Genomic DNA, 26037 nt, shown 5'->3' with positions numbered 1-26037 from the left:
TTTAACATCCATTGTTCATGCTGACATGGGTAGGATGGTTTGACAAGAGCTGAAAGGCTCCAGTCTGGTTTGGCATGGTTTTTATACATGGATGCCTTTCCTAACACCAACCACTTTATAGAGTGTGCTGGGGTGCTTTTACGTGACACCATACAAGCAGTTTCATGTGGCACCACACAGATGTTTACAAGTTGAAACAGGCACTTTTACGTGGCACCACCACGAGTGCTTTTTACATAGAATTGGCACAGGATTCTTGCAGGTCAAGACCCACCACCAGGGGGACTGGTTTTAACACTTCTGCTGTGAAGTATGGGTCTTCTTGAGCACAGCAAGGAGCCAGGCATCTCAGTCCTTTACCATCTTGCCTGAAAGGTTCAGCATCTTGAGGTTGCCCTTCAGTACTTCGTCCCATGTCTTCCTAGGTCTCCCACTTCCACGTGTTCCATCTACTTTGAGAGATTAGCTCTTCTTTAAGGAGTTGTCAGCATCCATCCACATCACATAACCAAACCAGTGCAGTCTTCTCTCTTGCACACAGCAACTAATTCCTCTTATGCCTAACTTCTCTCTTAATACACTAGCACTCTGTCAGACATGTAAACTTACATTACACATTTAGCGGAGCATACTGGCCTCATTCTCTCTAACCTTCACATGACCTCTGAATTCAGCACCTATGTCTCACTACCACGTGGAATTGCTCTCCATATACATGCATCATACAATCTTCCTTTCACTTGGAGTGAGAAACCTTTCATAGCCAGCAGAGGTAACAGCTCTCTGAATTTCCTCCATCCAATTCTTATTATAGCTATCACACTCTCCATGCATCCTCCCCCACTACTAATTTGGTCCCCTAGATAGCAGAAATTATCTACTGCCTCTAATGAGCCACCAGGGCATTTCAGAGAATCAATTTCCTGAATCTCAGTAGATTTTATGGATCTTCCACATACGAACACTACCTTCTCTAATAACCTTCCTATTAATCCACTGCACCTCTTGTGTGTCCATAGCTTACACTGGCTAAACCATATTGTGTTCCTGGCAATACCTTTCCTACAAATCAAACAGGGCCACATACCTGAGAAATGGAGAGGCAGAAACAGGTGTCTTGCTATAGAGGAGGCATATGGTTACCCAACCAGAGAGAGAAGGAGTGAGAAAGAGAGAGAAAAGAGAAAGAGAGAAAAAGAGGAAGAGAGAGGTACAAGAAAGGACAGAAACAGGTGTGCTAATGTAAAAGAGATACTGGGTTACCTAGTCAGAGGGAAAAGCAAGAGAAGGAGAGAGAGGGAGTGGTCGAGAATGAGGGTAGAAATAGGTGTGCTGCTGTAGAGGAAATACATGGCTACCCAACCCAAGGAAAGAGCAAGGGAAAGAGAGAGAGAGAGAGTGGGAAACAGCAAAAGTGCAAGAGAGATGGTGGTGAAGTGCCAGGGTATATACACAAGTAACAAGGATCAGAGTACAGGTGTAATAGTAGAGTAAGGAAGAAAGAGATAAATGGTGGCAATTGCCAGGGTATGCCTGTGGATTGCAATGACTGGTTAAAGCCTGGGCATGAGGATGGGGAGGAGGAGCAGTGATACAGTATGCAGGCAAGTGAGGGCAGGGAAGTGGAGTGGGAGATAATCATAGCGTATGAAGAGGAAATGTGAAGAGAAAGATGCAGTTTAGATGCAGTTTGGTTTCGTGGAGTAGGGCGTGTGAAAAGTTTATTGTTACATGTGGGTAGGATACAATGCTTCTAGCATTCAGTTTCACCGATGTGAGCAGGTCTTCTCTCGAACCTCATATCGCCAAATATCTTGGTCCATTGTCATTTCCTCCATGAGTCCTAACATCCTGAGATTGGTCCCCACCACTTCATCCCATGTCTTCCTGAGTCTCCCTCTTCCACAGGTACCATTCACTTTCAGTGACAGGCACTTTTGTATACAGCTGTCTACACTCATAACAAATCACAACAAATCTCTCCTTCCCTCCTGTGTTCTCAAGTTGACTACATATTTTTCATACCATCTCTCTAAATTAACCCTTGCTTGTTCATGGTGTGCCCCCCCCCCCAAAAAAAATACTGGATCTCTCTCTCTCCTCCCTCCAATACCAGATATCTCTCTCTTTTCCCACTACCATTTCTGGGTATCTCTCTTCTCTCACCAGAAACCCTCTCCCTCACTGACAGTATCCTCTAACATACCTGCAATCTCCTCTCTCTCTCTCTCTCTCTCTCTCTCTCTCCTGGGTGTGTATGTGTGTGTGGTATCCTCTATCATACCTGCAATTTCCTCTCCCTCTCTCCTGGGACAAATGCAACTAGTTTAGCTGCCCACTTACTTAATCTAACATAGGCATATTGATATTCTTCTTCTCCCTCTCTTCTTCTCCTCCTTTATCTATCTTTTTTTATTAACTCCAGTAAAGCTTAAGTTTATGATTTTACGATGTCCATAATGCTTATAGTTACAATGCCACTAATACCTACTCCTACACCCAGTAGGGGCAACAATTTTAACATGCTTGAATGTTTGAATGATGACAGGTCGAAAGTGAGAACAGGTGTAGCATGTCTATCAGATGAACACAAGAACCTTCTTCTTCTTTTCAGGCACTGAATAACATCTCCCCTCCCCATGTCTCCTCCCATATTCCTTTCCCTGTTTTTAGAGTTGGCACTGTCAATGTAGGCACACTGAAAGGGAAGTCTAGTGAGATTGTAGAGATGCTTGAACGGAGACGTGTTGATGTTTGCTGCATACAAGAGGTAAAGTGGAGAGAAGCTTCTGCCAGAGTCCTCACGGGTAAGGCACATAGGTATAAAAATCTTCTGGGAAGGTAACAGTGATGGAGTAGGGAATGTAGGCATACTCGATGCAGAGAAATGGGTGGATAAGGTCATAGAGGTAATCAGGGTATGCAATAGAATGCTGAAGATCAGGCTAGTCCTGCAGATTAGTATAGCTACAATTATCTCTGCCTATGCTCCACAAGCGGGCCTACCAAATAATCAGAAGGACCACTTTTACGATCCCTTCTACAGGCCACTTCAAAGACAAGTGACAATGACCTCATCTTTGCAGCTGGAGATTTTAATGGGCATGTTGGACAACAATCCAGTATCTTCCATGATATTCAGGGGGGCCATGGAATTAATTCCCAAAACAAAGAGGGAACTAGGCTACTGGAGTTCTGTGATGCATGCAACCTATTAACCCTTTCGTTACCAAACCAGCCAAAGCCACCCGAAAAAAATTTTGGTTCATGTGACCAAGCCGCCCAAAACCGCCCGTAATCACATATTCATATTTAAATGAGTGTCACAGCAAATCTCGTTAGTACATTCGTGAAAACATATGATTATACTGCGTAAACAGTTCAGCTACAGTTTTGTACAATGATCAACATGTTATTTTGATTCTGTGAATTTTGGGAGATTTTTTTTCCAAATTTGTTCCTGTTGTGTTTCGAAAATTTGTAATTCTGACAAAAAAAATGGATACAAATTTCATTCTGTTAAGCAGCGAGTCAAAATTCGAAGGATTTTCCACTGAAGACCTTGATAAATCTAACTCTATAACTGAAAAAAAAAGTACGTGGTATTTGATAATGAATCTGATGTTTCATTTTCCAAAAGTGAAAGCAGTGAATCTTAGAGCTCCGATGACAGCGATAAAGAAAATGGATTGGCATCTGAATGGAGTAAAAATTTAAAAACTGAAGAAACTGGACCAAGTCGCAGTCTTTCCCAGGAGAGTAAAACTTTAGACTATTTCTTTTTACTTTTTCTGATGAGCTTATTTGAAATAATTACGGTGGAAACAAACCAATACGCTGAAAGTAAACAAAGTGAAAGAAAGGATAGTTTGTGGTTTCCCACAAGCTTACATGAGATTAAGGCATATTTTGCCATAAATATTATTATAGACATTAGAAAGCTACCTAGAATAACAAATTACTGGAGTAGCGATGAACCCTTTGGAGATGAATATGTCTCGAGCATAATGACGAGGACACGATTTTTAAAATTGACTCAGTATTTATATATAAGAGACACAAGAAGCAGACTTTGATCCCATATTTAAAATAAGACATCTCATTGACTGTGTTCAAAACACGTATAAAACAGTTTATAAACCAGGGAGATATTTATCTATTGATGAGGGTATGGTGGGCTATAAAAGCCGAGTGCATTTTCAACAATATATGCCAGTAAAGCCCACAAAATGGGGGATCAAAGTTTGGAAGATTTGTGAATCAAATACTGGGTACTTCGTTTCTATTTTTCTTTATGTATAATTTTAATTTACTGGTTATTTTAATTTACCAGTAAGGTGAGTGACAAACTTTGATTAATTTCTTTTGCAAATCATTATTGTATCTATGTATGTATCTATACATTATTGTATCTGTGTATCTATGTATGTGGGGGAGCTTATTCAATCTAGTTGATGGTGTATGTGTATTTTGTTTTCTAGTTTTCTTCACAGGCAAATTCCAGTCTTTCGTTTTACCTATACCTTCATGGTACACCTGTCTTTTGTGTATTTAAATTCACCTGATGAATCCAGTAATGTGCACAACTCTTCTATAGTAAAATTTTGTTCTATACCCAATTGAATCATCATCATCATCGTTTAACGTCCGTTTTCCGCGCTAGCACGGGTTATTAGCTACTAACCCATTTTCTACAAAAATTTTAATAATTTTATATTTTTTTGAATTTACCTGTAATTAGAGTAACTTTGTGACAAAAATTATGGTACAAAAATGGTTGAGAACCTTTCATTAAATTATTTTCAAAAATCACATTAATATGTTGATAAATAAAAAAGTTAGAGTTGTTTAATGAAACCAGACTAAATTTATGATTATGTTAGAAATTAACTGAAACACATAAGGGGTGTATTTTGATTAGAAATATGGTAACGAAAGGGTTAATCTGCAACACTAACATCAGGAAGCCTAATAGCCACCTGATAACCTATCAATCAGGTGACTCTGTTAGCTAGATTGATTTCATCCTCGCCAGACAGCATGATGCAAGGTTGCTCTAAAATACAAAGAACCTTCCTGAAGAATGTACCTCTTAGCATAGACTAGTTATTAGAAACTTTAGACTCGAGGCCAGAAGGATGCCAAAAAGCAGACCAATCCAGAAAAGAAGGATTTGGAAGATAAAGAACCCTTCACATGGTCAGAGATTTAGAGACATCCTCACTGAGAAATTTGATGACAGGGAGGAGGAGCTACAGACTTTGGACATAGAGGGACAGCTTACTGAGTGCCACAGAGCAAATCTGCGGCTGGTGCAAAGTCCCTTCCAGATTTAGAGTAATGTGGTGGTGGTGGAATAATACGGTAGACAAGGCCATTAGAGCAAAGAAATAGGCCTGGAAAGCCTGGAAGAGTGGGAGTAGCAGGGAACTGTACCAGATAGCCAGGTATATCTAGCCAAAGGAGAAGCAGAAAAGAAGAAGTTTGCCAATGTTCAGTGATGTGAGGACTAACAAACTGAAGTATTTCAGATTGCAAGATAGTGTGTAAGAGTAAATTGTGATGTCACAAGAAAGAAATGTGCTTGCATGGATGATGGTGCACTTGCTTTTAATGATTCTGAAAAGGAAGAGGCTTGGAGAAGCCATTATGAAAGGCTGATGAATGTGGAGAATGCATAGGAGGAGAGCCTGCCAAATGTTGACCCAGCTACCCAAATTCAAAGCACCCTGGTGGAGAAAAAATTAGGGATATAAAGTTATGAAAAGCCCCTGGCCCATCAGGAATCACTGCTGAGATGCTCAAAATATCTGGTGGTGAAAGTCATGACCTAGTCACCTGTATTGTAAACCAGGTAGTTTACAAAGGAGTCATACCCAATGATTGGTGTAGCAGCACCATAGTCAACTGGTACAAAGGTAAACATGATGTTTTAGATAGAAATAACTACAGGTGTATCAAACTGTTGGATCAGGTGATGAAGGTCAAGGAGAGGGTCATATCCCAACTAACTAGGGAGAGAGTCTGCTTAGATGAAATGTAGTTCAGTTTTGTGCTAAGTAGAAGCAACACTGATGCTATACTCCTGCAAATGCAAGAGAAATACCTAGCCAAAGATAAACCCCTACACTTGGCTTTTGTTGACTTGAAGAAAGCTTTTGACAGGGTCCCCCAATCCCTTATCTGGTGGGCAATGTGGAAACTGGTGATTGATGAATGATTAATAAAGAGCTGTACAGGCCTTGTATAGAGATGACGTTAGTAAGGTGAGGGTCACCAATGAGTATAGCGAAGAATTCCGAGTAGAAGTAGGGGTTCACCTAGGATCAGCCCTGAGCCACCTCTTATTCATCATAGTCCTCCAGGCAATAAGAGGAATTCAAGACAGGCTGCCCCTGGAAGCTCCTCTATGCTGATGTCTTTGCTCTCATAGTGGAATCATTATCAGAACTAGAGAAGTTTCAGGTGTGGAAGCAAGGTTTAGAATTGAAGGGCCTTACAGTCAATGTTGCAAAAACCAAAGTCCTCGTAAGTAGGAAGGCAAACACATCACAAATCCCTGCAGGTAGATGGCCTTGCTCAATCTGTAGAAAAGGTGTAGGTAGAAACTCCATAAGATGTACCCAGTGTAAGCTATGGGCACATAAGAGGTGCAGCAACATCAAAGGAAAATTAACCGAGAAGATAGCTTTAGTATGCGGCAGATGCACAGGAGCAATAAACACCACAGAAGCTCAGAAAACTGATTCCATCACATACCAGAGGGAGAAACTAGAAGTAGTTGATAGCTTCTGTTACCTTGGTGACCAAGTTTGTAGTGGGGGTGGATGCTCAGAGAGCATTGCCACTAGAATAAAAATAGCCTGGGCAAAGTTCAGAAATTCCTACCTCTACTGGTGACAAAAGGCCCCTCATTCGGAGTGAAAAGTAGATTGTATAATGCATGTGTGTGAACTGCCATGCTACATGGCAGTGAAACATGGGCCATAACTGCTGAGGACATATGTAGACTTGAAAGAAATGAAGTTAGTATGATCTGCTGGATGTGTAATGTCAGTGTGCACATACGACAGAGTGTAAGCGCCAAGAGAAATGTTAGACATAAGAAGCATCAGATGTGGTGTACAAGAGAGACGACTGTGCTGGTATGATCATGTGCTACATATGGATGAAGAGAGCTGTGTGAAGAAGTGCCACTCTCTAACAGTGGAAGGAACCTGTGAAAGTGGGAGACCCAGGAAGACATGGGATGAGGTGGTGAAGCACGACCTTCAAACGTTGGGCTTCACAGAGGCAATGACAAAAGACTGAGACCTCTGGAGAGATGCTGTGATTGAGAAGACCTGGCAAAGAAGTGAGATAGCCTGGACCAGTGTCGCATAACCAGCCCATTTAAAAAGTACCTTTGAATCGTTGGGCAACATACCATGCTTGAGGAGACCTATTGAGTCAAGTAAATCAAAATCAAAATCAAATCACAATCAAATGGAAATTGCTATTGTGGCCAATACCAGTGCTGATGGCATGCAATAAGCACCACTCATGCGTGGGTTGTTGCCAGAGTTGCCTGACTGGCTCCTCGTGCTGGTGACACGTAAAAAGCACCATCCGGATATGGTCGATACATCTTCATAACAGATCCTCTATCTGTTTCTATGATGAGTTTCTGTTGTTCAATCAACCGAACTAACTACTCTTTAAATTAACATATAGGTGGCCAGTGTATTTCGCAACATGTGTACACCATCATCATCATCATCATCATTTAATGTCCATCTGCCATGCATGCATGAGTAGGATGGTTGACAGAGATGGCCAGGTAGAAAAATTACCCTATGCTACTGTGTCTGTTTTGGCAGGGATTTTATGGCTGGATGCCTTGCCTAACACCAACCATTCTGCAGAGTGGACTCAGTGCTTTTTACATGGCACTGGCAGAGGTGAGGTTAGTTTTGGCATGATTTTTACAGTTGGATGCCCTTCCAAACACCAGTTACATTACAGTGTGGACTAAATGCTTTTAATGTATCACCAGCACTGGCAGGGTAACCAAGTAACTCACAAGACAAGGAATTATGAGAGGGACAGGGATATTTGAGGAGGGGAACTTGTGTCAGAGGATGAAAGGTTAGAGTGTGACAAAGAGACAGAAGCAGGTGTCTTGCCACAACAAAGGAGGTGATTCAGTAGCAGATGATGAAAGGTTAGTGTAACAAGGAAATAGAGAGGCAGAAACAGGTGTCTTGCTATAGAGGAGGAAGATGGTTAGTTAGATAGATAGATAGATAGATAGAGAGAGAGAGAGAGGGGGGGGTGATAGAGAATGAGAGAGAGGTACAAGAAAGAGGCCAGAAACAAGTGTACTGATGTAAAGGAGATACTTGGTTAGCTAGTCAGAGGAAAAACAAGAGAAGGATAAAGAGAGTGACCAAAGAAAAAAAGAGAAAGAGTAGCAAACAACAAAAGTGTAAGAGAAAGCAGAAGAGAGATAGTGTAGAGCTAGGGTATACTCACAAATAACAAGAATATAAATGTAGAACCTGGTTAAAAAAATAGGATGTGGGTGTTGGGGTGTGGGGAGCAGAAATACAATAAGCAAGGCAGTGAGGGCAAGAAAGGGGACTGAAAAACAATCATAATTTATGAAGAGGAAATGTGAGGAAGAGAAAGATGCAGTTAGAAGAGGAATTGTAGTTCAATTTCTTAGGGTACAGTGGGTGGGATACAACTCTTCTAGCAGTCAGTTTCATGGCGGGTCTTCTCTAGAACTTCATATCTACAAACATCTTGATCCACTGTCATTTCCTCCATAAGCCCCAACATCCTCACCATTTCATCCCATGTCTTCTTGGGTCTCCCTCTTCCACAGTTACAAGCCACTTTCAGCAACAAGCACTTCTGTATACAGCTGTCTTCACTCATAACAAATCACATGTCCAAACCAACTCATTCTCCTCTTCTGCATACTACATTTAATCCTTTTTATGCTTGCACAGCTCTGTCGGTGATGCACACTGATGCTGAAAATCCAATGGAGCATACTACCTTCATTGCTCTCCAGCCTACACATGTTCTCTCAGTACCAAGTAACATAATTTATAAACTGAATCAGTGAAATATAGTGACACGTTTGAAACCTTTTGAATTACAAGTATAATCCATCTGGTGAACTTCCACATATTTCTGTCAGTCTAATTTTACAAGGCTTGGATCAATGTGAGGCTAATGTACATGACCAAACTTGGGTCTTGATGACTGTGAAACAAACTTTTTGACCAATCAGCCATTCCTGTGCATACTTCATTTCACTACATAGTGAGCTTAAATTCTTCTAGTATCAACTATGGGAGTGACCTTGCTTATCATTCCTCCAGGATTCCTAATAGACAAAATGAATTATACTTCTTCCCTACAAGTTTGTTGTCTACCTGATCAACAGAAATATAGTGAAGTCACCTTCTGAAAAGCAGAAAAAATATATCTAAACTTTAGCCATCTACTGTAGACTTGAGTCATTGTTACAACTTGTTCCATTAAGCAAGTACTGATGAATTAAAATAATGTTAGAAATTACAAATCAGTGTGTTGCTAAGAGTTAGTAATATAGTTGAAGTTTATTTACCGGAATAAACAGACGTTGTGATGCACATGGCTTGAATAATTTCCACCATTCTTCTTGGTTTTGGTCAGATGGATATTGAATTGCAAATATTCGGTAGAAAATTTTATTACGGAACGAATCAGGCCAGAAGTCAAGCTAAAAAACAATTTATACATATTAATAAAATTTCTCATATTCAAATTTATTAATAATGTTGGTCAATAGGGAGTGACTGATAGTAAAAATTACCAAAAGATAAGCTGAAAGATAGCTTGCTGATTAGTGTATAAACAGTTAGACAGTGAAGAGGCAGCAATTGAATTTATTAAACTTTCATTGTCAGACTTTTAGGTTTACAGTAGCAGGTAAACCTCAAAAGTCTTAATAGATGTTTAGTTTACTGGATAGCTATGAATAAGTTATGACAGAAGTTAAGTTTTAGTTTCTGATAATTTAGCGAAATATTTCAAAAGGTTGTTTTCTTTAGCACCAAGTAACATTTTTAAATGAAAAAGACACAACTTGACTGCATCAATTATTAGTAGTTAGTTCATTTATTTTTGAAGAGATGAAAGGCAGGTGTAAAATTAGTGCAATGTTATTACCAGTTTGAATATGCTAAAAGCACGTTTGGACTTGAAAACAAGCCATTCACTGTGTTTTGTCATGCAGAAAATTTCTTGCTGTAGACATATGGTGTAAATACACCCAAATCAGCTTGCAGCACTACTTATCCAGATTGTGAGATGCAAGCATTTCGGAGTAGTTATCTCCTCTTCAGTCACAGAAACCAGACAGTGGTGCTGCGAGCTGATAAGAGAGACAATTTCTCTTATGTTTTTCCAGTCAACATACGCTGGCTGGTAGCACAAATCGATGGCTCATCACAATTAAATTATGGGCTGAGAGTGCTAAGCAGTGAAAAGTATAAATGCAAAAATAATTTTCTCCATGACAAAACTCAGTGAATGGCTTGTTTACAAGTTCAAATGTGCTTTTAGTATATTGAAACTGGTAATAACATTGCATTTATACTTTTCGCTGCTTAGCACTCTCACCCTATAATTTATTTACGCACTACCCTATAATTTATTTACACACTAATTTATTTATGCACTACCAACCAACGTATTTTTACTGGAAAAACATGAGAGATTGTTTCTCTTATCAGCTTGCAGTGCCACTGCCTGGTTTCTGTGATTGAAGAAGAGATAACTACTCTGAAATGCTTGCATCTCACAGTCTGGATAGGTGGCACTGTGAGCTGATTTGGGTGTATTTAAACCAGATGTCTACAGTGAGAAATTTTCTCCAGGACAAAACACAATGTTTACAAGTTCAAACATGTTTTTAGCATATTCAAACTGGTAATAACATTGCATTTATATGTTTCACTGTTTAGCACTCTCACCCCATAAATAAAATTAGTGCCTTTAATCAAGTGTTCAACTCTTTTGACTAATCCTACCTTCCTTTTATTCATATCACAGATCAAAATAGTAACTAAATTTATTCCAATTTGCCATTCAAGGATGAGAAACTTAAGATATTTAAATTCACATCTCAGGAGAACTGCTTAGCAGGAGCTAATGAACCAACACATCATGAGCTATGGCTAAATAAATAAAGAGTCATAACTATATATTTAACTATGCTAAATTGTATTCTTGCATCAGGCTTTGAGTTGTGCCTGGCACAATCTACATTCATTTTAATAAGTAGTCTTCTGTTACTATTTTACTATTGCTTGGTAACAGAACACAACTTTAAAAAAATTAATTAATTTTGATAAATTGTTATCTAGCAACAAATCTGATCAGTTTGATTCTCATCCCAAGCTGCCAAAAAGACTGTAATGGGATCTAATTTACTTTACTTATGAGTTTCATTTTTCTCTCACCTCTTGGATAGGCAGCTTCCTGTCATATCACACAATTATGGTGTATTAACAGAGCTCTTTCTATCTCCCATTCAAACAAACTCTGCTGTAACTCAAGGTTTAGGTTTTCTCCCACCTTTCTTCTATACATCATTGACCTACTTGTCATCACATTCATGTTTGTGCTGTTGCACACACAAATATGACCTTCTGTTTTTTTCAAACCTTGCCCAACCACACATCATTCATGCATCAGACCAGACTGATTCCATGAATGAAAACCTCAAAATCATCCTCAAGTGGAGCCATGCCACTCATCTCTCTTTCAACAGCAAAATACACAAACACTATCAAAAAACATTGTCATATCTAACCTCAACCTTAACTAGAATCTTCATTGCCACTTTAACTGTAAGGTCTTATTATCAATGAGGATCTCTCTCAGTGATAGTATATCATTAACATAGCTATAAGCACATCCAGAGACTCACTTTCTCCTCAGGATTAGAAACTACTTCAGCCTCTAACAATTGCTGATACTCTACAGAGTTCAAATGAAACCTACAATGAAGTATTGCTACTGCAAATACAGACATCCAAAATTGTATCCTGACTAAGATCACTTGACTGAATGGTTTAAAATCACTCACAGAGACTCCAACCTCCTCCTGTCTTTTCAACTACAACTATGATGGCCTTTGTTTCTCAGAGCTGGATAGTCTCCTACTACCTCTAATCAGGCACTCCTAATCCACTCATCTTTCCACCTTTGTTGTGTCCAACCACCATCTTCACACTAACCATTATACCCAGTTCTTCCTAGATCACAAGTTTTTAGGAATCCCCTCTCTGTTTATGTCTTTTTTGCAGGTATCAACTTACAAGAGTTTAAGTGGAATATTAATGGTATAATTTCACCCTACTAGGAGGGCCTGCAAAGGCCATGTGTACTGCATCTTCCTCCAAATCCAGCAAGTAAAAAGAAAAAATACAATAAGGATATGACTCTAGTTATTTATTTAGAATCCTATATATTTTATTTTATTCTTCCATGTTCAAAGTTCAAATCTGGAGTTGAATTTGTTTTTATCATTTGGGCTGATAAAATAAGTCCTGTTCATGCAACTGACTATACTATTTAAATATTCTATGTAATAAAAAGGAAGCATTACTTTTTATTGGTATTTGTTTGGTGGCTGGTAGAAAAATATTTTTCTGTCGATGTGCTGCAGCTAACTTATAGGATTTTTAGTTGTTTCAATATCAGCTTGCTTAATATTAAAATACTTTTATAAGATACAAAAAAAAAATTTACTGGTAAAAATACAAAAAAAAATCTATTAGTAAAAATACAAAAATATTTCATTAATTTATTATTAGTAGCAGTATTATTTATTTTTTATCTCAGGTTTTGTTATGACTCTTAAAGTACCATGCTATCTGTTCTTTTCAACTATCTAATACTTTCCTAATTATTCTGGCTACCGCCTGACTGGCTCTCATGCTTTGGTGGCATGTAAAAGCACCCACTACACTCTTGGAGTGGTTGGCGTTAGGAAGGGCATCCAGCTGTAAAAATACTGCCAGATCAGATTGGAGTCTGGTGCAGCCATCTAGTTTGCCAGCCCTCAGTCAAATCGTCCAACCCATGCTAGCATGGAAAGCGGACATTAAACGATGATGATGATGTGCCAAGGAGGCAAACCTTTTGTAACAGTTCTACTGGGCACTCTATTCTGATTTCCTTTCTATTCCACTAGATGCCTTCTGATACTGTCTGCAAGGACCTAACAATAATTGGCAATATCTTCACCTTCATTTTCCACAGCCAGGCTATTTCGTACTTAAGAGGATTGTATATATCTATTTTTTGCCTTCCTTCTTGACTATTTGTGGGTCAAAGGGACATGCAACATCAACTATATAGCACATGTGATACATCTGGCGACAACCACTAGGTCCGGTCTGATATAATCTTGCACCTGATCTGTTTGGATTAGGAAATCCCAGAGGATTTAGTATCAAATCTGAAACCATCACAAAGCAGGAATTAAGAATCTGCAAAAACAATGAAAGAAAACCATGTTTTAATGTAAGCCATCTCAGGAAACTGAAAGATTTTTCTTATATAGAGTATAAATATATATACAAAAAATAGCTTCCCTCAGACGCACTGCCAGAGCAAAACATGTGTGAAAATGTAAACATATGGACTACAGTACTTCTATACAAAAACTGCAAATGAGTGAGTAAAATTTTAATCACATATGCATCTATATCTATACAAATCCTCTATATATGTGCACATTGCTGTTTCTTCTCAGTCTCTCACTTATACATCAATAATAACTACAAATACGAAAGAAACATTAACACATGCCCAACAGCAGTGTTCTGTCAAAAAGTAAATGCTGTAAAGACAGATCCATAATAAAACCAAAAAGAAAGAACCATGAATACAATGAAATGGTTGATTTATGATTTACACACACTACTATGCAACACTCCTCCAAAAACATACACAAATAAACTCCTATCGTAAATACCCAATAAAATGAACAAGCCCCACAACATGTGCCATAGAAGTCCGACACCCAACAGAAAAATACAACCTGCATTGCACAAACAACACGCAATACAAAAACTAATACAACAGAAGATTCAAACCAAACCCCATAACAAAACATATTCCCCAAAGGAAAAAAAAGATGAAGCACACATTCACCAGCACAAAAGTGCAGCAAGTAATACAACAGAAATTAAGTTGAAACTATCACGTGGAATAATAATAGTGGTGATGATGATGGTGACGAACATTACCTTACCTTGCATATAAACTCTGGTTGTAACAGTGAAAATGAGGCTGGACCATTAAGGGAAGGCCTCTCACTCAGCAGTGGTTCAGTAAAGATGCAGACTGACCACAGCTGTTTTCCTAAGACAGCATCAGCAGATGATAGAGTAAGGATGAGGAAGTGGACCAGAGAAGTAAACAGGATTGTAATGCAGTGCTACTTAGAAAGTGAACCTAAAAGAAGGGGTTATAGAGAATGGATGTTAACACTTTGGGTAGAGAAGTGAAGAAGAAAGTACTGAAAATGAGAAACCTAATGTAGAAGAAGTTGGAAGGTTCTAGAGTAATATTTGGGATAAGCCAGTCAATCATAAAGGAGATACAGTTTGGTTAAAGAAAGTGAGGAAAGAAGTAGTGAGTGAGAAGCAACCAGATCTAAGACTAATTAGTATAAAGTGTTAGGAAAAATGCCAAATTGGAAAAGCCCAGGACCAGATTTAGTTCAAGGGTACTGGTTAAAGAAATTTAGAAGTCTACAGGGAGGCTGAGGGAACAACTTTAGGATTGCTTTAATGGAGGAATCATCCTAGATTGGATGACTATAGGGAGAACAATACTCCTTATGAAAGACAAAAGCAAGGGTAATACAACTAGCAATTATAGACCAATCACTTGTTTACCGTTAGTTTGGAAGCTGTTAATAGGAATGCTTTTAGAAAGCATTTACGAGCACCTTGACAGCCAGAATTTACTGCCATAAGAACAGAAAGGTTGAGGGAAGAAGGCTAGAGGAACACATGATATATTATACATAAACAAAGCAGTTCTAAATGAAGTAAAATCTAGAAAGAAAAATCTAACAATGGCATGAAACAGATACAAAAGCCTATGACATCCTACACTCATGGATAAGTGAATGTTTGAGTATATTCAGTATAGCAGGCAGAATAGTAAGAGAAAAATTAACCATTTGCTCTACATGGACGATTTGAAGCTTTTTAGTAAGAATGAAAGAGAGATAGATTCCTTAATAAAGACTGTAAGACTCTTCAACAAAGATATAGGCATAGAGTTTGACATAGTTAAGTGTGCAATATTGGTCATGAAAAGGGGACAGGTAGTCAACTGTGAAGGCATCCAATTTACTGATGGCCAGACATTAAAATCACTGAAAGGAGAGAATTATAAGTATCTAGGAGTATTAGAATCTGACAGAGTACTAACTATAGAAATGAAAACAAAAATTGAGAAGGAGTACATCAGAAGGGTAAGGAAGCTAATGAAATCAAAACTAAATGGCCCAAATCTAGTGAAGGCTGTAAATACTTGGGCAGTATCATTACTTAGATACTCAGCAACTTTTGTAGATTGGACAAAAAATGAATTAGCAAAGCCAGACAGAACTAGGAAGGAATTCAATATGAATGGAGGACTCCATCCAAGAGCAGGAGTAGCAAGATTATACTTACCTAGAAAGGAAAATGGAAGAAGGTTAATATCAGTAGAAGACTGCGTGGCATTAGCTAGAGTAGATATAGCCTCCTATGCAGATAATAGTGAAGAAAATTTATCAAGAGCTGCTACAATCACAGCAAGACATATGGAAATCAAAATGCGAAATGAAGTTAAAAACCAGAAAAAAGAACAAAAGTTATCTGACTAGCATAAGGAATTGCATGGTAGATTCCTAAGGATAGTTGCAGCAAATAGTAGTAGTGAGGCATGGTTATGATTGCAGAAAGGAAAGCTAAAAAGGGAGACATAATGTTTGTTAGTAGCCACACAAGATCAAGCATTAAGGACTAATTGGATAAATGCCAAGATAGACAAAAGCCAAACAGATTCCCAGTGTCGATTAAGCAACTCAAAAGAGAAAAGTGTTACTCATATAGTAAGTGAATGTAGCACGCTGGCATAGAAAGAATACAAGAAAAGACTTGATAAGCCAGGGAGAGTAAACCACTGAGAGTTATATAGAAAGCTAGGAATTGACCATACAGATATATGGTATGAACATGAACCTAGTAAAGTACTAGAAAGTAAGAAATATAAGATGTTGTGTACTTTAACATTCAGCCTGATAGAATAATTAGATGCTAGAAGGCCTGATTTAGTAGTAGTAGATAAAGAGAATAGAGTGCCAGAAAATTGACTTAACAGTCCCAAATGATGAAAAAAATCAATATGAGAGGTATAGAAAAAAATAGCAAAGTACCAGGACCTAGCTATTGAATTACAACGACTATGGAAAGTCCAGGTAAAATGTATCCCAGTAGTTATAGGTGCATTAGGAACTATCTGTTAAGATTTGAACAGATTGATAGAGGAAATAGGCATAAAACCCAGTTTAGTACAGCTCAGAATAAGGGTTGTTTAAGGATGATGAATAAAACACCTATGTTTCCAGAGGTGAATTATTCAAACCCCAAAGAATTCCTTTGAACACATGGTCATGATGCTTCAACTAGTCCAGCTTATGATCAAAGTTGCACATATCATCAGCCACTAAGGGAAATGCTCAACCGGTTAAGGTCAAACAACTGACAAGCAAATCTGTGGTACTGAGCAGTATATTTGTTGTAGCCCACTTCTTATACTAACACAAATCATGTACATAGTAACACTTCCAATCAGTTAAGATCTGAAGCCATTATTATTATTATTATTCTATGTTTGACTTTTGCTTTATGTCTGTACAAGTTGGCTCCAAGTCTCACCCAGAGACCTCAAGAGACAACAGGTTGGAAGTTCACGTTGTTGTTATGCCTAGTATGCCATATATTTGGGGTTTTTTTGTGTTGTACTAGTGAATGTCTAATAAATAAATTTAAAAAAAAAAAAAGTTTGTTTTAAACCTTAGGATTACATAGAGAGTATTTTGCGTAGGATATGAGCAGTTCCCATGAGCACTATCTTTTGAATTTCTGCCATTTTGGGGTTTCCTGGTATCTGATTTAGGTAGCAATCAGCCCCTTTCGCTATCATTCCCAGGGCACCTATGACAACAGGTATTGTTTTAGTCTTTAGGTTCCACATTTTGCTGATTTCTATTTCAAGATCTTTATATTTGCTCAGTTTTTGGAGGTCTTGACAGATACGTTTATATCGATTGGGACAGTCATATCAATGAGGAGGCGTGTTCTTTGTCTGAAGTCTTTCAATATGATGTCTGGCCTATTTGCATCTATCTTTCTGTCAGTTTGAATGGTGAAGTTCCAGAGGAGTGAGATGTGGTCATTTTCAAGCACTGGAGGTGGATTGTGTTCCCACCAGTTTTTTTCATGGGGCAAATCCAGGTTTTTGCAAATTACCCAGTGAATATATTGTGCAGCTCTATCAAGCCTGTTGAGGTACTCTGTAGGCGCTAGAAGACTGTATTTGGAGACAACATGATCAATGGTTTCATTTTGTTGTCGGCATACACAACATGTTGGGCTACTGCCGTTCTTTAATATGTTGGCCTGGTAGTTTCTTATTGGTAGGCATTGATCTTGCGCTGCTATGATAAACCCTTCTGTTTCAGATTTTAAGCCAGAGGCCATTAGCCATTGATGGGTCAGGGATTTGTCAATATCTGCATTATTCGCTCTCTTTGGGTATTTGCCATTTATTATTCAGAATATCTAAGGCACAGTTTTGGCACGGGTTTTCATGCGCCTAGCTTTTTCTGTGCTTGTCTATCTCTAATTCCGAAATTTGTTGTATTTGGAGTTCACTTAGATATTCCTTTGCCTGTTTTGTTACTGAGTATGATGCCTTCTTGTTTTCATGTTTTGAGACAAGTTTTAACATCCAGTCCTCAGACTTTTTCAGGTAGGTGTCTAGGCCAATTGTAGCAATCTTCATTGTTATTGCCAGTTGCAAAAGACCACGGCCTCCCTCTTTTCTTGGCAGATAAAGTCGTTCTGTATCTGCCTTAGGGTGGTGCATTCTATGCATTGTTAACAGTTTTCTTATTTTTCTGTCGAGCTGACATATTTCAGTAATTGACTAGTTAACGATATTGAAACTGTAAGTCATGACTGGTATGGCTAATGCATTGATCGCTTCGATCTTGTTTCTTGCATTCAGCTCTGTCTTGAGTATTGCTCTCACTCTTCGATAGCATTCTCTCCTGATCCTTTCCTTCATCTCTGAATGCCTTATTCCGTTCCCTTCAATTACCCCTAGGTACTTGTAGCTCTCCGCTGGGTCTAGTTCTTTTATGACATTCTGCTGGTCAAGGTTAACGTTAGATATTTCTGTCATTTTTCCTTTGATAAAGGTAGCTTTTGCACATTTATCGAGGCCAAATTGCATTCTGATGTCGTCACTGAATTGTTTGACTATTGCTAGTAAGCCCTTGAGTTGTTGGTCATTTTTTGCAAAAAGCTTTAAATCATCCATGTAAATGAGATGATTTATATTTTTATCAAACATTTTATACCCGTACAGCGCATCATTGAGCAGTTTTGAAAGAGGTATTAAGGCTAAAGAAAAGAGGAGTGGTGACAGTGAGTCACCCTGGAAAATGCCACACAAAATTTTTACATCACCAGCATTTAGGGATTCATTGTCACTGTTCAGAGTTAGTGTGGTTCTCCATGATCTCATACTTACAGTCAAAATGTTTCGCAGAGTAGGTGCTATCTTATACATTTCCAGGCATTTCCTAATCCAGCTATGTGGTAGGCCATCAAAAGCCTTTTTATAGTCTATCCAGGCTATTGATAAGTTTTTGTGTCGTTTGTGACAATCTTCTAAGATCATCTTATTGATGAGTAGTTGATCTTTACAGCCATAGGATCCACGTTTACATCCTTTCTGTTCATTAGGGAATATGCTGCTGTCTGTTAAAAAACTATAAGGACAGATGTTAGCGTTTTGTACATAGTTGTTAAGCAGGTTCTGGGTCTATAGTTTTTTGGTTCATTTGTTTCTTCACTTTTTGGAAGCAGGAATGTTAACCCATTAACTAGCCAAGGAAGCATCCTACTAGGATGTTGCAAAACATCATTGTACAGTTCTGTTAGCAGTTCATGGCTCTCTGGGAAGGCATTCAGCCAGAAGTTAGGAATTTTATCCTTTCCTGGAGACTTCCATTTGCTTGACCTCCTGAGAGCAGATCTTATATCTTCTACCTTGACACCCTCCCACTTTTGCTCTTCTAAGGGGTCCAGTTCTGTAGATATTCTGTCAATTCAGGGGGCCTTTTCGTTGTGTGTTTTTTCTTCTGCCCAAATTTATTCCAAAATCCCTGCACTTCTTCTTTTGATGGTACAGACCTTGCAGTAAACGCTGTTTTTCCTATCTTCCTGTAAAAATTCTTGGGGTTATTTTTGAACATGTTGTTGTCCTTGAAAAATCTAACACGCTTTTCATATCTCGCTATGCGGGCAGCTTTGGCAGATACCTTTTGTTTGATTATTATTATTATTATTTTGGTTTGTCTCAGGTTCGGTGTTATTCCTGGTAGGGATTATGTGGATAGTGGGTTACTGCCTGTAACCATAGGTATCCACAAGTTTTCAACAGGTGACCAAGGCCTTAGGTGATATACTGTACCTGAGAAGACCTGTCAAACCAAGTGAGATCGTAGTCATGGCCAATGGTGGTGGCACGTAAAAAGCACCCACCATACTCTTGGAATGGTTGGCATTAGGAAGGGATCCAGCAATAGAAACCATACCAAATCAGATTGAAACCTGGTGTAGCTCCCCAGCTTACCAGTTTTCAGTCAAACCATCCAACCCATGCCATATGGAAAACGGACATTAAATAATGATGATAATGATTATTAATATTAATTTATAAAGATTGGTGGAACTCTTCACAAAGGTAAATAGACAAGAGTGTGATGTGATTTGTAATAGAGATTATTCAAACCATTAAATAAACAATCTTATTAAACAATCTCTTCTACAAATCACACTGTGCTCTTCCATTATTATTATTTGTGGTAGGATAGATTTTTCAATAGTGCTACAGAATAGAGGTGGAGGGTAGATTTATGGTAGGTGAAGAAAGCTTAGAATATGAAGGAAGGAGTTGGAACAGGTTTGTTGTTATAACAGATACATGGATGCTCACATTATTCAAGCAAGCATTACTGTAATTGTCATGGAGCTGGAAAAAGAGACAAAGACAATGGTGATAAGGAATCAGAGTGGACCCTTGATGCAGAAAAACAGAAAAGGTAGCTGGATAGAGGTAGCAAGAATGTATCAATAAAATAATGGACGGTAAGAGATGGGGTAGGGAGTGCATATATATTGAATGATGAATAAGTGTTAAGGTGAAGGAGAAAATAAATATGAATTGGATGGAAAGTAGGGAAAAAGGGTGAATGTAGTGAATGGGGAAGGAATAATCAATAATGCATATAAGTTATGGGGAAAGGTCAGGGAGAGAAGATCCTTACTGGCAGAGCAGGAGGGTGAAGAGCTGTAAGATCCTTATTGGCAGTGCAGGAGGGTGAAGAGCAGTAGGATAATAATAATAGACAAGAGAAGGATAAAAGGATCAACCATCACCACCTTAAGACTGTTTCAGCTGCCATGCCCATCTTGATGGCTTTTTCAGTTAACTTCAGGGTTCCAGAACTATCTTCTGTAGGAAATAGCATAGTGCACTGATCTATCTGAAAAGCCTTTACAGCCAACTTCAATGGAGGATGCAGCCACCCCTTGACAAGAGCCTCATCAACCAAGTCTTGATATCTAGTTTACCTTACCTGGTGAGAAATGTCGAGTCTGTCTTCCTTGGGTACTGTGAGTTTGACCACAACGATTGTTTTTGTGCTCCTGGAGAGCAGGAACTTGTCTGGTCAGAGTGATGTTATTATCTCCTCTGGGAAGACAAGTTTGCCCTTTAAGTCCTCATGCATTTCCCAACTTGAGGCTGAATGCAAAATAGAAAACAGGTCCCCAGCTACTGCTTTCATCTTGGGAGTAGTTCAGGATACAAAGACTAGCTCCACACTGTTTGCAGGATGGGTTTTCTTCTTTGTCCTATATCTTAAGTTTATTTGGGGTTGACAAGAGATCAGTGACAGCACAAAGGAAGGACAATCTTCCCTGGTCACTGCTCCGGAATTCTAGGACAGTGTATACTCAAGTGACTGATCCCACTGTATCCACAGTCTTTGGTGGGCAAGTCCTACTGTCTTACCTTGGCAATCCTAATCTCTTGAATCACAAACCCTTTGTGCTATGAGCTCTCTCTTGCTCCTGGTATTGGTGTTTTTCCACCTCTTAGCACTTGTTGCCAAGTCCTAGCTGTCCTTTACAGACTACTCTAACAATCTCTTGGTGTTTTCAGTATGTCTGCTTCCTTCACACTTCTGGGAGTTTCCATTTTCTGCCACACTTTATGATCTTGTTGATATGTCTGACTTTCTCATCTCCAGACTGAAGTAATGTGTTGATTGATCTTGCCATTGTGCCTTTCAATTCCTCCACCACAGATGAAATTGGTAAGCAGAGCTTAGAGGTTGTGCAGTGCAGATTGACTGAGCTGAAAGTTAGAGCAACAACTAACCACCTTTTCATGAATTTACTGCACAGCCTCACTATTGCCTCTATTCGAATCATGGCAAAGCCTTAAAGTAAAAGTAGCCACTGCAGTTTGGGTACATGCCATACTGGAAGCACCATACCTTAAATCCCCCAAGTAGCTGATTTTTATCAACTACCCACAGCCAGTTGTCTAGTTGTGTCTTTGTTTCTTCGGCATTGCCAATATCCTTAGAGTGTAATTATAATTTTTCCCAGGGCAACAGACTCTTTTTTCTTGGATTATCAGAAACCCAGAGCCCTTAATGCTGAAGATGTCATTTGACATCTTAAAGATATCCAGGCACTGAGATTTTATTGGAATGAACTTTGAGCATGACCATTTTTCCAGTAGCTCAAATCGACTGGGCTCCTTTGATTGATGGTGTCATAACCGCTATGTTGTCCATAAAGACCCATCAAACTGAATTTCCTGTTTTGACTGCTTCCCTCCTACCTCTAGTAGTAGGTTCATGGCCATCATGGAAATTGTACACCTTGCCATAATGCCTTTTTCCAGTTTCTACCCACAGTGAACCTCATTCTCAGCAAATCTACATAGGACTATGAGTCTGACTACTGTTGATACTTGGTAGTACTTCAATTGCACGCTGGTGGAGCACACTTGGGTATGCTTTGAAAAGAGCCAACCAAACAGTGGAGAATGAGTTGTTGTTCCTCCTTGCTTCGTTAATGACATGTCTGATTGCTTATGTGTGTTCAACACAGCAGCCTGGGACCCCTCCTATCTGGACACTCATGCTGATGCACTCATTGGCAAGGAGATACATTTACCTCCTGGCAATGATGGCCCAAAAGGTTTTGTCATGTTGAAAGGATTGTGGAGTTAGAGCATTGGCAGTAGAAAGGGACAATCTCCTAATAGAATATCTTTTCTCGGGTCACCATGCACAACTGCTACTCTGCTCCACTTCTTTTCTACAGTATATTAACCACCTGCTGTTTAGCTTTCTGAGCAGGTCAGCTGTGAACTAGAAGATATAATTCTAGAACTTCAGTTTCATAAACTTGGGTGAGTTTCTCAAATACTGCATATCATCAGTCATTCTGATCCTTTGTCATCTTGTCTATGAGTTTCAGAGTCCTTCATCACATCATCCCATGTCTTGCTGGGAACTCCTCTGCCACATGTTCTCTCAACCTTAAGCAACTGAATCTTTATACAGTTATGGTTCAAATTAAGAAATAATTGTTCTAAAATGAGTTTCTTATTTGGTGTTGTCCATCAAATTTTTTAAAGTAAAAAACAAATAATATTCATACAAATTTAGAACTTTGAGGATGTGAAATAACTCATTTTAGTAAGGGTAATTCTTGAAGCAAATAAAGCTATAAATAATAGAGTGTAAATATTGGATTAAAAACTCTTTAGATAGAAAAAGTTGAACGTTGCCTGTGGGACTCAAACCCAAATCTTGTAAACATGCTTCAACTTTTTCTAGCCAAAGGATTTGTAACACAATATTTACATACCATTATTTACAGTTTTATTTGCTTTGAGATTCCCCATACATAAACAGTATTCAGTTGTCTTAATTTAAAATCAACCACAAAGAGTTAAAACCATTTTTCATCTGAAATCGTCTCATTTTGTTTTCTGATACAACAAAATTAAATAATAATTTCACTAAACCTTTCCATCACAGTATCTCTCCATCAGTGTTCTACAAGATGGCTCTCAAGCAAATGCTCATTTGTCCTCTTCATGGCCTATATCAGCTGTGTCCAGCATCCACTTACTGGTCATCTGGCTCCTCCAGCTTCATGGTAATGGGTCACTATGTTCTTCTATCTTTTTATGATTTTGGCATGGTTTGGAGCTTGAAACCAATAGGTGCCACAGCTGTGCAGGTAATCTTTTAAGGTGGATCCCAGGTTTTTTTGGCTTACTGCTTGGACTCTTCCCACCAGCTGGTAACTATGTCATTGCAGTTCTTACTGAGATATTGTCCTCCATTCATAGGACATGCCCTGCCAGCTGCATTCTTCTATTTTTGACGACAATACTCAGACGTGTGATATTGGATCTTCAAAGCACCTCCGCTTTTGTGATTTTGTCTTGATCTAAAGCCCAAGATATTTTGGAGGCATCTTTGTTCAAAAGTACCAATCTGTTTTTCAAATCTTCCATGACCAAATGGTCAACAGGACTCAAAGTCAAAATTCTTAAGAAAGTTGCTAATAACAATGATTGGAAAGGTATAACTCTTCTATAACTGCCTCCCCTGTCCATCTCTCTCTATCTACTTTTCCCTTCAGTTAACTTTTTAACCATGTAATATGTATTCCTTCCTCACTCCACCACCTGTTGTTAACACTTCCCTTTCCCTCTTTTTCTCTCATTCTTTGCCTCTACTTTCAGCTGCCCATATGACCATATGACCATATGGCCTAAGTATGTTAATATTAATCACCTTTCTCTACTTCTTCCTCTCTCCTTTCTTCACTCCTCTCTCTCTCACTCTTACTCCACCTCTTTAAATATTCCACCTTCATCTCTCTAACTAACTAATGTATAATGGGTGAACGAATAAGCAGATTATCATGTAGATTATGGCCAGGTTCCAACCTGGGCCACAGCATTGAAGTCCACTTGCCACACTTCTTGGTCCATCATCATTGTCTTGAGTTCCTGGATACATTCCAGGCCAGTGTCTACAATCAAGTTGTCGATCTAAGTGTGACGATGTTTTTTTTCTTCTTATATCACCATGCCAGACCTTCATAAAGGCATTCATTTGTTAAATGTTGCTGCCATTTCATATTTAGAGTCATTTATTGCATCTTTCTGTAGCATCCATTTGAAAATTTGTTTGTCAGTGTCCATCTTTCACTGCCATATAATAAAATGGATTTCAGTTGAAATGATTTGCCTAAGCAATTTTGGAGTGTGAGACTTTCTTTGTGACAGGCTGTCTGTGTTTTTGCCTACCTGATCTTGATGTCTGTGTCCGAACTGCTCACTCAACCATCTAAGTACTTTAAGTCTTCAACAGCACTGGCTAAAACTCTCACCAATTGACTCACCAGAGAGAGAGAGAGGCAGATAGCAGTGGTTGTAGTGATGTGCTGATGTGTTGAAGTTGAAAAAGTTTTTTTTTTATTGAACTAACTTTTTTTATAGCAACCATTGCATATGCATAAGTGCAATTATTTATCATTTGCTCAATTAAAAAAATGATATTTGTTTATAAGGGTTAATTTAGCCTAAACTCTGGATTCACAAGAAACATGGTTGCAAGCTGCCTGAGAAAGGATGCTCAGATATAGAGCACAGATCAGAGGAAAAGTGAGAAGATATAATAAAATGATAAAAAAGACAACACCAATGGAGACATTAAAAAAATGAATGTAGACAAACATCAAGTATATTTAAAGAAAGCTAAACTAGGAATGCTATAAAAATGCAAATCATCCATTCTTTCTTAAATAAGTCCTCTTAATTTTTTCCATTCTTTGGAATTTTCACAGGTCATACTAGTAAAATAATAATTAGCCATGATTAATATGAACATTATAAAGAATTGAAGAATATGTCATAATTTACCTAATTTTTCTGTTGTGTAACCTCTGGCCATTGGAAGAAAAATTTTTTTATTTAACCTCCATCCATGAGAAAAAAATCAAATAATTTCTATTTTGGAAGAAACTGATAGTTAATTAACAGAATGAAATCTTATTTGTTTTTCTATGAAAAAACAAACTAGTGCCAAACAAGCAACTCAATATTGAGATTTACCAATTCACTTCAGTTTTTTTTTTTTTTGCATAAATAAAATAACTTCATTTTTTTGTCATTAAATAATTTGGTTTTACTTCACCAGAAAAGAGAGAAATACTTTCATATTTTACATAATAAAGAAAAAACATATTCAATATTCTAAGGTGATACTTATTTCACTTATACATAAGTTTATTTTTGTACACTCTTAGCTTCATTTTCTTTCATTTTCAATCCTAAACTTAGATATCCCTAAAGCAAAAGATTACCTATTCTTTTGTTTTACTTACTCATAAAAACAAATTCTAAAAATAAACAAACATGCTGGAACCCAGTCACATTGAAAAAATATAACTGTAAGATAAACAAGCTGATCACAGCACAATGTCAAAGAGCTATTTTTCTGCTGACCACCAAACAAGTTAGTACCTTTTTAATACTATAATGTTGTATTTAATCAATTAAAATTTCAGGATTGTTTTCAACTTA

The 26037-nt window shown here is 38.2% G+C and overlaps 1 protein-coding gene across 3 annotated transcripts in view; it reads right to left on the bottom strand.

Annotated features, from left to right (window-relative positions):
- Positions 1-26037, bottom strand: part of LOC115217457 (glucoside xylosyltransferase 1) — a 108998-nt gene that overhangs the window by 49719 nt on the left and 33242 nt on the right. For all 3 annotated transcript variants that reach the window (XR_005001289.1, XM_029787162.2, XM_029787160.2), the window contains exon 3: positions 9623-9757. Coding sequence is in view for 2 of the 3 variants with exons in the window: in XM_029787162.2 (XP_029643022.1) it covers positions 9623-9757 (135 nt within the window). In the remaining variant the exon portion in view is untranslated. The remainder of the gene's footprint in view (positions 1-9622; positions 9758-26037) is intronic.

This window comes from Octopus sinensis, linkage group LG11 (assembly GCF_006345805.1).
Source record: "Octopus sinensis linkage group LG11, ASM634580v1, whole genome shotgun sequence".
NCBI classification, from domain to species: Eukaryota; Metazoa; Mollusca; class Cephalopoda; order Octopoda; family Octopodidae; genus Octopus; species Octopus sinensis.
The sequence above is the reverse complement of the archived record's forward strand: the minus strand, read 5'-3'. Positions and strand labels throughout refer to the sequence as shown.